General features: G+C 37.4%; 1 protein-coding gene and 2 long non-coding RNA genes across 3 annotated transcripts in view; 1 reads left to right on the top strand and 2 right to left on the bottom strand.

The window, feature by feature from the left end:
• Nucleotides 1–12,979, bottom strand: part of LOC149103957 (uncharacterized) — a 240,749-nt gene that overhangs the window by 38,114 nt on the left and 189,656 nt on the right. The window lies entirely within an intron of this gene.
• On the bottom strand, nucleotides 2,264–5,119 carry LOC110065316 (N(4)-(beta-N-acetylglucosaminyl)-L-asparaginase-like). The gene is made up of 5 exons (XM_089273323.1): nucleotides 4,966–5,119; nucleotides 4,130–4,219; nucleotides 3,213–3,333; nucleotides 2,912–2,959; nucleotides 2,264–2,510 (listed from the first exon to the last, which is right to left on the bottom strand). Exons 1-5 carry the CDS (start codon nucleotides 5,117–5,119, stop codon nucleotides 2,393–2,395), a joined length of 531 nt encoding a protein of 176 aa, XP_089129449.1. The 3' UTR covers nucleotides 2,264–2,392.
• On the top strand, nucleotides 5,408–8,630 carry LOC110065313 (uncharacterized). Its single transcript, XR_016202075.1, has 3 exons — nucleotides 5,408–5,717; nucleotides 7,912–7,944; nucleotides 8,428–8,630. It is a non-coding gene; the product is annotated as an uncharacterized LOC110065313 (long non-coding RNA).

Genomic DNA, 12,979 nt, shown 5'->3' on the forward strand with positions numbered 1-12,979 from the left:
AGTAACAGATATGATTGAAAAAGGGCAATAAATGTTTCTATTTTATTCAATTTCAGTCTATGCATATTTTATGATATTATTTGCACATGCTCATAATTGTAGACAAATGGATCGATTACTTCCATCAACTAAATCCCTTTACGGTCCTTTAGCTCCCCCCCTCCCCGAATCCCCTTCCTTTCCTTGTCGGGAATAAAGCTGAATCGACAATTATGAATAACATTAAATTTTGCGTGCAAATTATGAGGATATTATTTTATTAGGATAAAAAGCAAAACGAAACGCTACTGGCTAGAAGTCATTCATCTATTGTGAAACTCACCCAGCGATTTTGTGGTTCAATCCATTTGTTGATGTTCCGGCTGCTATGTTCCCATGTTGGTCAATTGCTATCATACCTGAAAGCAAATCAGTGCTTAGCTCATGACACATTCTGAAATGATTTGAAAATCCCGGGGTTAAAGTCAAGTCGAAAACAGAAAAAATCAGTCAATGAAATGATGTCAGTCACAGTTCAAAAAGCCAGTCGCCATTAACTTTAGTCACCAAATTAAAGTCATTAGAAATGTTGTCGTTGCACAGTCCTTCAGTGTAAATGGTAGTAGCTGGAGTAAGTACTTGCGCTCGAATTACTAGGCCCAAATTATTCAGATGTGTTCTGAATAATTCTTGTTTACAGGCAAGAGATTCCTACCGCACGAGGTGGTAGGGTAGCGAGTAGCTCGTGGGGGGGGGGGGGGGGGGGGGTTGAGTTGTGTGGCGCACGTTCGTGGCGCCTTAAGTTTTGGCGAACTGTTTGTGGGGTGCCGTGTTTGGCGGAGGGCGAAAGTTGACGACTGAAGGTGTACGCAGATGTTTCGGTTTCTCGGTGAAAAAAAAAGAAAAGGCCAGGGGTAAGTCCATTGTTCTATCTTGATGAGCTCGTTCATTACCCATTACTTATGGTGTCATGATTGTCGACATCTACATCATCCAACAAAGTTTGCTTAGTAGTGTCTTGGACATTTCTGGAGGATGAAACACAGGTGAGCTGTTAAATTGTACAATTTCCGTTCACCCATTTCAATTATTGTCGTCTCTTGTTGAAGCTTATTAGTTGCTAACGTTTTTGATTGCAAAAGGGAAGAGAAATCTCGTGGAACAAAACCATAACAAGTTGTAACTAAAGCTTGCATTCATCAAAGTTTCACTTGGCGTGTTACAGTGTAGTGCACATATACCACAGGAAATGGATTGATCAATTAATTGATGTAAGGGTTGGTTGGTTGATTGGCTTGGATTTAAAAATCCAGAAGCTGGCTAACGTTCTGCCTTTGCTGGGTTTGTACGGTCCACACGAGGAACGAGGGTCTGGACGAACATTCTGCAAATACATCATAATACATTCGGCAACGAAAAAGAAATTTCCACCAAACTTTAAATAATTTGATGTCAGGCAGCTGAAATCCCAGACCAAATCATCTACAACTGGACAATCATTGGTAACATCGATTAGGATACGGTCAGTGTTTAGCTGGAACCGGGGGGGGGGGGAAGGAGTACTCCCCTTTATGGGTTATATAGGTAAGTGCGATCACAAAGGGTACGGTTTTCAATGGTTTTGCTCATAAATAGGGTATCGATTTTGGCCATTTTGATCACAAATAGGTTATTGTTTTTTCACTCAAGTCTTGAAGTGGGCTTGCCTTTTAGAAGAAGCTACTTTTTCGGGTCATAAATAGGGTAGGGAAATCGCAGATTTTGGCATAAATGGGGTAAGGGTTTTGGGAAGCGGGCCGCACACCCCCCACCCAATTGTTCCGGGAGTAGTCCCCCCGGGGGGCTGGGATAACATTGTCCGATAACTATAAAATGAGGACATGAAATCTGAAATCAGTACCTCAAAGCAAGTCGCTTTGTTTAATGGTCATAGTGTTTAGCACTGTTATGATAATTAGGATTCTATAAATCGAGAAAAAAAAGTATTTGAAAATAATAGAACTGAAAAATCTTGGTTATAAAAACAAAGATTACCAAAGTACCTAAACAAACCTCGTTCCAAAAGTTTGGTTGGCATTTGTTTTTCTTCCATTCTTTCCACATCTTACTTTGATTGACAAAAATGTGGACAAATATTCAGTCAAATGCAATATGACTTACAAAGCATAAAGCATATTCATTGAATTACCGTTCCCTTCACTGATTTTATTATTTAGTGACTACTTACACAGACTCGTTAGTATGAAGATCTTGTTCTCTGAATCCCATCTGGAGGGCAAATTGTGTTGCTTGAAGGAAAGACAGACACAAAGAATAATTGGGATAACTCTCTCTCTCTCTCATTCCGCATTTCAAATATCACGAATAATGTTAATCTCAAAATAGATTGTTTTACAACTTGGGGTAAATCCTACTAACCATCTTCACCAACAGGAAGGGTAGCCTTGGTGTTCTCCAGAACGGCTCGAGCGACAGAAATTGCCGTCTTGACGCGCTTCAAACAGCCCACTGCCCCAGCAGCGTGTGTTGCACTGCAGAAATTACGACACTAGTATGACGAGGACAATCAGTACTCATTTACTTAAATTTTCAAACTCATCAACAATTCTAGCCCGGCAGCAAGCATTCCGTACAAAGAGCTTTTCGGCATTCTAACCGCGCGTTAATTGAAGGGCGAGCAAAATTTCGACGAAGCAGGGGGTGAAAACTACAAAAACGTATTGACAATAATATAATTTTTTACAATGACTGCCAGTAGAGGCTAGTCCGTTTGAAAACTATGACTATTTTTAGAAGAGAAATTTATTTACGAGCAGGAAATGTTAATCTCTAAACGAATACAACATGTATAATCGCATCTGGATAACAAGAAAAAGTAAAATGTTTTGAAGAGTATCTATCAGAATTTCGGCCGTTTCAAAAGTTGCCTTACCCATCAATTATTAAAGCATCTAATGTTGTCTTTCCAGCTTCATTAGGACTGAAAAACAAAGATTTTGAATGGATCAGTTTTTAGGAAGACGTATGGTAGAATAAGATTCAAAGACGATGTGAACGAGAATATGTAGGTTACACTGCATGTCTTTGGATGTGCTGTAAAGAAAATTTAATTTTAGCTCTTAACTATAGGGCACTTAGATTTTTTTTCTTGTCGCAAGGCAACCTACTAATAGGGGAAGGTTATATATAGATGGCATTGCAACTGGACTTGACGCAGTTACCGTGTACAATACCTTCCACCATAGCCCACAGTCACTCTGTGAGTGCCGCACTGGTTCAGCTCACACGCTGTAACTCCTTCCTCTATGGCATCTAGAGATGGTCCTCCCTTTGCGAGTACTTCCCATGCTAATGTTCAACACAGTGATAGGTAGGAAAGATATAAATTATCATTTCTAAGCAAGAAAGCAGATAATACCCATAGTAAGAGCCACAGTATAATCAGATATCGGTATTTGAGTCGCACAGTTTGTACACGAAGGGCCGAATACATCACAAGCGTTTCTATAGCTTCCCAGTGGTAGATACATGCGAAAGATCGGCGTGGAAGCATTAATAAACCTTTGGAAAACGTTGTGCAAGTTATATCAAGTTGACTTACTTAAAAGACTAAAACATAATAGCTTTGAAATATGAAAGCAAACTGATTCTGTCTCGTAACATAGCCTGAACGATACGGTTAGATTTTGGGTGCATAGCATACTCTGTGTATTAATTCAGTTACAGAGTATAAAAAAACATACTAAAATATAAGTCGATAAAATCGACTACTACGATACTGAAAAGCGGGTTTACATGACTGCCGTGTGGGAGCCCAAAGAAGAAAAGTGGGTTTTGATCTTTTTCTTGAAAAGCCATATTGATTTCTTACATTAACGTAAAATAACATACAAAATGAATGAAAATAAAATGCTAACTAAGTGAATAAATGTGAGATGCCTCAGAAAGGTTTGTTGAAAGTCCGTTGCACTGGCCGGATGGGACATGTTGCACTTATTTCAATTTGCAAGCCACTTCTTAAACACTAACTAACTTAACACTAATATTAACACTAAATAACTTAAAGCGGGTATAATAATTTCCTAATATCACAAGCTTATGAATAATTTCGCACTCAGGCAAGCAGAATAAACGGCGGTCACTTCATCACCTTTGCCTGTGGCCACTTCATGGTTTCCAGCCCATGTGTTGATCACACCAGGAAAGAAATCAGAATAGTTACCAGAGCTTTTGGTGTACACTGGAAACGACGAAATCAAAAAAAGAATGAAATGTTTCAAATTGTGAAAGTTAAATATTTTTGCTAGAGATAACCGACTGAGCCTATCAAACTTTAAACAGGAGTGAACTGCCATGAATGTCAATAACGTTTTGTATTGTTTTACCCTTCGTTAATGCAATAACAGTTGTCATAAAATGTAATTCCTGTGGTAACTTTTAACTAACAGAATTGACACAGTATTGGCAGGGCCAGTCTTCATGTACAGGGCGTTTACAGTGGCAAGCTGAAACCGGGCTCGCCTTTGTGAATGCTAATAAAGATCAGACGCAAATATTGTATCGAGCTTCACTTGGGAAACGAACATGTGCTTTTTACAAAAAAGTGATGTAATCAACTGGTGCCATCCTGTATCGTCAAAAATTGCTTAATATTCCATATAAAATTACAGAGTGTACACTCTATACCGGATGTTTTAGAACATCCATGATCATGTGACCTGAATAATACCTTTTCAATGGATCTATTCCTTTCGTGTACTATCAAATAATTTTACAATATCACTTTAATATTCGCGTATTGCGGTAATGACGCACCTATCAGAAATATTGTCACCACGCAATGTCACAACTTGTCAGAAGTCCGAGCTGTCGACGGATGTTTTTAAATAAATGTAATGTTAGACGCGTCATTATTTCCTCTGTTGTCACTTGATTCAGCCGAATCAAACAAACTAATGTGTAAATTTAAATCAGTCGTTATATCACCTTTGTCTGTGGCTCCTTTATAGCTTCCAGCCCACGTGTTGATCACAATAGGAAAACTATCAGAATCGTTAGCTGAGCTTTTGACGCACAGGAATGGTAATATCACTCCACAAAGAGGAAGAAGAAAAAGTTGTAGATTGTACAAATGGACCATTTTAAAAATGACTGCTTTCAAAATAAACTAAGGCAGGTGACCTGCTGGTGCTAGTTCAAGTGATGTGCATTTGTTTGGAATACCGATGGGGCATTAGCCACACATGTTGCTAGTTTAGGTTTAAGAAGATGTTTCAGGTAATGCACCCTGCCGTGAAAACGAGATGCTCGTGCCCTCCATCTTTGCAACAAAGAAAATACGAAGTGTGGCCTGAAAATTCTACCAGTTACGCTATTTCATATTTCCGTGTATTTATTTTTTTTTTTTACACATATTTTAATCCAGGGCCTATGTACCTTTCTATCTTTCCCCTCGAATTTCTATCTAAGACATCTTATGCAAGTCTTACTTCCTAAGTTGGGTTGAGGCTTTTGTCACAAGGCTTACATGAAGCAGTAATCGGCTCACTTCGAGAAGCTTGGCTGCTAAGCCCATACACAAGCCGCCATATTGGATTTTTGTGTACACTTTCCTCAAGACTGGTCGTCTTTCTCCTTAGCTGTTAGGACAATAATAAGGACAATACTATGGTTTGGAGGGGCCGGATTGTTTGCATCGTGTTACTCTAATCTGGTGCGAGGTTATCCAGCGTTTATAAGTAAGTAAAGGTATTATTTTTATTGCATTTTGAATGACACTTGTACAGTGTGAGCTAAGTTGTACTAAGCTTGCTTACCCTGTACATTGGGCATGGTCGATACTTGTAAGCTGAAATATAGCTCAGATTGTTGTTGTGTATTAGGATCCAGATCCCCTCCCGGTGTAATGTATTAGAACCCAGATCCTCTCGGTTGTAGTGTCGTGCACGAGCTGTCATGGCGGAAAAAGTTATCGTTGTTGTTTGGTTCAATCCAGTTGAATTCTTTCTTAGCACCGACTAGTTCAGGACACAACAATTGTGATGTAAACTGCAGAGTTAAGAGTGCATTTACCAGAGCCAAACGTTCCAAACTAGCCACGAAATACATACATGCAAAGACAATGACATACTAGTTTTGTCTATGTTCTTACACATCCACTGCGGAGGATTTATGTATTTAAGCTTAAGTTAAGGTGCTTTTAGGTATGCTACGTTAAGTTTCATTTGAAATGTGTCACCATACATATAGGGCCTCATCCTTCAAACCTTAAAGTGGATCATGTGTGATGGTAGACAATGGGTTCAGGATTCATTAAATGTACATTGTTGTACATTAATCTAACCTAAAAATTTTGCAACTGCATGTATTCTACACCAGTGCTTTTCTGTGGCTTGGTTATAAGGCACATCAGTATGAAGAAAGAGCCGAGGAAAATTATGAAAATATGGTTAAAAAGCACAAAAATGTACCATGGTGGCCAAGGGCTCAACTTTTAGCAGAGAGAGCTGAAAGGTTAAAAGCTGAGAAGGAGGTTATATGTTGTCAATGTAGGATTTAAACCAATATTAAGCCTGATTAAAACCTGGGTTTGTTGGTCTTTTTTGGACTGTGGGTGTGGGGAGGGTGTGAAAGTAGGTTTAAGGCAGAATGGTTTTCCCCCTTCATAACTTCAAGAGTAAATCCAAGATGATGGTGTCATGTGATGTGAGACTTTGATCATGATAAATTTGAACATCTGCCATTTTTTTGATCTTGTGGATCTCATGATTGCAAAAAAGCACCAAACCTCAAAACCAGTAAAGAGGGTGCCAAAACAAAGATGACAGTTAAGACAAAATCCGATAGAAAATCAAGCAATTTCAGTTTTAAGTGCACAAAAGCCTTGTACCAGAATAGTTTTAGGTATTTTACAGTCCATTTTACATTTTCTTAAAGCTAAAGATGCACATGTAAGTACAAGCAGTTGCCTGAAATTAACACGGAAAACAATTTTCCATGGGAACTCGAGAAAATAAATTTGCAAGTTCGGAGAAATTGTGCTTGCAAACACAGGTAAGATCTCATCATCAGTTTCATTTCACCTGTACTTTCACTTGTTTCATAAGAAGTTCACAATGTGTTTTTGACATATGGTGTTGTTAGAAATGATATTTTTTGAGAAGATATTTAAAATAGTCAAACAGAAGTTTGCATTACGATGTAAGTAATATTGGTACAAAGTTTTTGTCCACTTGTTAAATACTTGAATTTCTATTGGATTCAATCTGAAATCTTTTCTTCAAAAAAAGGCAAGCACTCTTATTTTGGAGAAAGATTTGATTTTCTTTTAAAATTCTTGGGTGGTTGATAGGGAAACATGTTCTGTGAACAATGCTGTCTTGTCAGAAAATTTCTGGACAAATTTCAGGTTATGTCACAAAGGTGATACATGTTTGGAATCAAAGTCACAAAATTTGTTAATAACCATTGAAAGGTAGGAATGAGAGAGACGTGGAAATGAGCGGCTATTGCGGCAACAAACTATTTTCGTTTGTGCAATGGTCTTGCAAAGACAATTTGCTGAAGCTACAATGTACTGTGTACAAGGTCCATCTTCGTGGTCTGTATACATGTGTAGAGTCAGACAGTTCAGAGTACCTATCAGAAATTTCCTTTTCAGCATTCATTAGCATGTTATTGATATAGTTAAGTAGCTTACAAATGATCATGCAGCTTCTGGTGGAAACAGTACCAGTAAGGGTACATACTTGTACGTGTAGTCTGTCCACACGTTTATTTATTTGCTTCGAGATATTTTTTTGTTGTGGCTCAATCACATCCCCTCCGCACAGTGCTGACAGACTATGGGACACACATTTCTCTTATAACATCACAGCATTTTTACTATCTACTGGTGTGTAACTGTGATTTTTCATTTCTCTACTTTGTTAGCTGCTCTAGCAGAAATGGAAGAAGCAACTGCATGTGAGTATCAAAAGTGGTTTGGTACATGTACATATTATACTTCCCTGTATTGTCTTGGTTGCAGGGGGGGGGGGGGAGGGGGTGTTGGTATGAGGTGGGGCAAGCACATTAGACATTTTACTCTTTTGCCTCTCAAGTTTCTCCAAATACAAGATAAGAAAAGTATTATAAATGGAATGTATGTTGTTTGAATTTATTACTTTGTTGTGAAATTTAAGGGGCAAAGGATTGAGAATTTGTAAAGAAAAGTCTAAGGTTTAGATTATTTCTTTAGTTGCAAATAATTTAAAATTAGAGACACTGCCTTTTCCCAGTTGCAGTGAGGGTGACAGCTTGCAGGCCATTCCTGTGTTTTTTATGCTGTACCTGACTGGCAGGGCGTGTTCATGGGCTAAATCAAGGGGTATACTATGATGGAATGTACCCACAATTAATAAAGTATCTTGCCCTTACGAATTTTGTTATATATTTTTTCTTTCACAGAAGAATGAAGCCACATTTCTGGGGATCTTTTAGTTAGAACTTGACATTTCTGATGGAGACTTCTACACCAAAACTATTACGTTAATCTGTTGTAGCTATCTGTTACACCTTGCAGCCTTTCAGAATTAAATGATCTAACTAACTTTTGCAATGTAAATATAAGAGGTTGGACTTGAAGTTAATAAAAATTGTAATTTCTTTTACTGATGTGATATGGATTGCATTAAACAATGCTTACTGGTTTTACTTGTTAACCTGGGAACTCAAATCCTCTAGTCGCTCTTTCAACACCTAGGTTGAAACACTGCTAATTCTTATATGTAGACGCTTTACATATACAGATGTGGGCGGTGAAATGTTTCTGTGAACAAATGTTGAGCCCAAAAGGTCGGGGGCCCATTTCTCGAAAGCCCTGAATCTTTTTGGGCCCGAAAAGCCATTTTTAGTTAATCGGTATGAGACAGAGTGATGTATACGCCTAAAAGGTCTTGCATGAGGAGAACCTCTGTTCGTATTAAGAATACATGGATAAAACAGCTCTGTAGTCAAAAGTTTTAAGATTTAGCAAATGCTTTTCGGGTGCAAAAAACTTTTCGGGATCTTTTAGCAGGAGTCTACTGGGCAGAGAGGGTTGTCAGTTCTCAGATGCCCAGGGAGAGATGTGCATGAATTGAACACAAGTTGAATGACTTGGCAAGAAGAAATATTGTTATTGGTTTTTGTTTTGTTTTGTTTTGTTTGTTTGATGTAGTTGTCTCCAATGTTAAGAGGCATTATAATAATGGCGTCTGGCTTACAACAAAACTTAAAGCCATGTACCTGGAGTACCAAGTAATAATTATTGTCCATCATGGCTCCCAGGCCAAAATATGTTAAATTTCCCAGTAACGTTCTGAAACATGTAAGTTGGCGATTTGATCTACATAACATCCTTTTCAAGATCCACTCTGTTCAAGATTTAATTTAAAATTTCAGGTTTGCCTTACCTACTCCAGATGCAATTTTGTTTTTTACTAGGAAAATCTTAATTTATGCCCCATTCTCTTATCCTACTTCTTTGATCCTTTGACTATCTTTTCAAGGGAAAGGGACGTTAATTTATTCATTTTATAAATGTGTAGGGACACTTGGAGTCCATTTGCAATGTCAGTTGGAGTGCTCGCCATATTGAATCTATTAGTCCGAAAAGAACCTGGATACGACATTGGGTTATTTACCACTGATACGACCTGGAAGTCACGTGACTTGGTCAGGAAAAAATTGGAAAGTGTGTTTTTTCCCCGTTTTTTAAAGAACTGTTTTGTTCAAGTCAGGCTTCCCAGCCAATGGGACAGCTCGACAGGTGGAGATGCATTAGAAAAAAAGACCAAATAAAACTACTGTTTAGTTTTTAATCACGTACATTTGGGGAATGCATTAAAATTGGAACTATTAAAATTTAAAAAGACGACATTTATATATTTTCAGCCAACCATAAATTTATGATGCCATTATTTTTTTGCCAGTAGTAATTTATGATTTCTCTCTAACAGAGCTAAGCTAAACTAACGCCAGACAGTGCTAATTAATGTACGGTAGAATTCGCTATTCATAGTTTTCTGGCCTAGCACCGATTTTTTTTCCAAGTGTGTATTTTACACGAATGTAAAATTAAAAAGAAAAGCTCGATATACCTACACACATTTTAATCTAAATTCTGAATGATGTTTTTGTGTAATTAGCTTGACTTTTTTTAAAAGTATAATTTCTCGATTTCCTTTCAATGATTAAAAGTCACTGAGACTGAAAATCTCGAGAATCGTTGGCCGAACTCGAAAATTCAAACACCCTAATACGTTCCCTAAAGAACAAATAATTTTGAAGAACTATCTTCGAATATACCAATGAAACTTCCTAAAAGTTTATAGCTTTCGAGAAATTTGCAAAAAGATAGAAAAGTCGATTTTCCCTCATTAACTGCATGTATAAATTAATTTCTTAAACTCATTAATAATTGATCAAGAAGTTAAACGCCAAAAGATTCTTAACTGAAACACATTTGAAAAAGCGAAAGACGTTTCGGCGCTACGTTACGCCATTATCAAGTTGAACAGTGAAAAAAGTATGAGGTGTAATACGAATATATAAAATATGAAACAAGACATAAAATATTTGCGGGTCCTATGGGTATAATTCCCAAGGTAAGAAACACAAAAAGAAAAAAAAATGTACGACAGTGTCACGTAAACAGTTTGGCGCGAATGGAGTCGGTTTGCGTGTGAAGAGAAGGTTTGATGTTCTTTACGTACAACATCTCTTAGACTCAGCAATCAAACTTGCTGTTACATTTCCTCAGAACTTTGAGAAGGTAGTCTGCCTTTGTTCTGTTTTTGCCACGCTGTGTTCCAAGCTGTTCACTTATGCGATGGAGGAGGAAGGAGGGAAAAAGAGTCATCTTGCTCCCTACTACCTCCTCTGTTGTGCGTTTTGCCACCCTGTTGCGACGTGCTTGGTGTTTTAGTCTAGTATGAGCCACCAGCAGGTAATATGTCGGAACGCGTATCAACGGGGTGGCGAAGCGCGCGCAACATGTTACGCACAGCAATGTTGGGATCTGTTGGGTTGACATGTTGCGATCATTAGGGGGGGGGGGGGGTTAGATCTTTATTGATTACGATACTTTGTTTAATTATTTAATGGACAAGGACACAAGATTTGGCCGCAAACTTAGTTTGCGGCTTGTTTATATATCTTTTTTCGTTATTTAATGATCTTAAGTTGTAGAAGGTTTCAAGAGCTCTTAGTTGCGAGTCCTTTAATTAGCCCTTACACCTTCTTAAAACCAGGAGAGACTTAACGAAAATTCACTTAGGTATTTTACGTTGATTCACATTGTTTCAGAGAAGAAAATGCTGATGAAAGCTACTTTGCAAGTCTCGTTTATTGATTAAATAGCTTTCAAAAATTCAGTAATGTTTTTCCAAAACGTCACTTAACTCTTTTCGAAGTCTTGCTCACCTCCTTTTTTTGACACTTTATTTTAAGGTGGTTGAATTTAATATTGATAAGTGCTGCAGCCCATTTTCTTAACGGATCCGTCTAATCTCTGTGAACCTGTTGACAAGAATTATCATTATTGATCAGTTAGAAGGCAAGTGTAAGTGTTATCTAGACAATTGAAATACGTGCACTGAGACACTATATGCTAATTTACCAACCGTACTGGTTTAACAAGAATGAGCGCAAAAATTTCAAATCTCTATGTCAAGTTTTTTCTCTCTTTAATTTCTTTTCATATACACAAGCTATTCGTATCTTTTGGGTTTGATAGGTTGCCATCAATATTTGGGTGCTACTTTATCACAAAATCCGTTAACCAGGATTCTATTATCATTCTATAGAAAGTCAAGTTAACAACGTCTTATGCTAAAATGAACAAGAACTGTAGATCTACTTCAGCTACCTTAAAAACAGCAAGGAACACACATGGTATCCATGGATACACTGACTAAACTTATACTAGAAAATTCGGCAATGTTGTCAGATTTGATATCTAGACAATATCCTACACAGTTGCTTTATTTCTTTATTCTCATCAGTTGACTTTTTGAGACTGTTTTAAGACAGCTAGGAGAAATTGTATGTTGATTTCTAGTTCTTGAGAATTGAAAAGTTTATTCAGGTCTACCTTACCGCTATTTTCTACGTGACGAACACATTGCCCTTCCACTGTCAATTTTAAACCTTAATTATTCATAAGACAAAGCATTTAACTTGACTTATTTACTATTTTATAAGTTGCCCATGAAATGATCTTTCGAGCTAAATCAAGAACCTCAAATTACTGTTTATTTGTGTAACTGAAGTGTGAAGAAACATATTTTAATTCAACTCAAAATTGGTAGAAAAAGCTCTATTTCGTTTAATTTTGGAGACTGATGGCAAATCAGATTTGTAAACTATCTCGCTTGTCAGTTTCCCACTGTCAGACATATTAAACAGTGTGGGTTTATTTTCTCACTGAACTTGTCGTGTATAGTAAGTCATTTTATACAGAGAACGGGTTTGTTGGGGAATTTGATGCCTCGCCGACACCTCTCTCAAGACCGTAGCTAGAAACGCTCCAAACATGCATGGAGTTACCACTTTTTATCGGTACTAACTGGAAAATTTAATATCCGTTCACGACAAACAGAAATATTTTATTATTCTAGGCTATGTTCCTTCCAGGAATCTTAAAGGTAGTGAATAATTTTAAAATGCCTTAAGCTATCCCGCAGCATTTCTAACAGAGTGTTGCCAAATTATTTTTGGTTACAATAAAATAATGGAAAATCGAAAACTAATCATTATGGAATAATATAACTTTACTTCTTGTTTACTTTTGCAACAAAGTGGGCAGCACTATTGAACGTTGGAAATGAATAATTAACTTAACTCACGTGTCTGCGTATTGAATATCTTACTTTTTAATTGTCATCGTACACAAAGAAATTTGAAAAAACTCAGAAGTCGAGAGTGAAATTTGCCTTCCATACATAGCAAAAGTGATTTTGCATGAGAACTCGTTTTC

The sequence above is a fragment of the Orbicella faveolata genome, unplaced genomic scaffold (assembly GCF_042242905.1).
Source record: "Orbicella faveolata isolate gen_17 unplaced genomic scaffold, um_ofav_v1 contig_35, whole genome shotgun sequence".
Taxonomy (NCBI): Eukaryota; Metazoa; Cnidaria; class Anthozoa; order Scleractinia; family Merulinidae; genus Orbicella; species Orbicella faveolata.

Coding starts and splice junctions, on each gene's coding strand:
- LOC110065316 (XM_089273323.1), bottom strand. CDS start 5,119: ATGGTCCATTTGTACAATCTACAACTTTTTCTTCTTCCTCTTTGTGGA. Junction 4,220..4,965: donor TAAAGGAGCCACAGACAAAG/GTGATATAACGA, acceptor CGTCGTTTCCAG/TGTACACCAAAAGCTCTGGT. Junction 2,511..2,911: donor GATGCTTTAATAATTGATGG/GTAAGGCAACTT, acceptor TAATTTCTGCAG/TGCAACACACGCTGCTGGGG.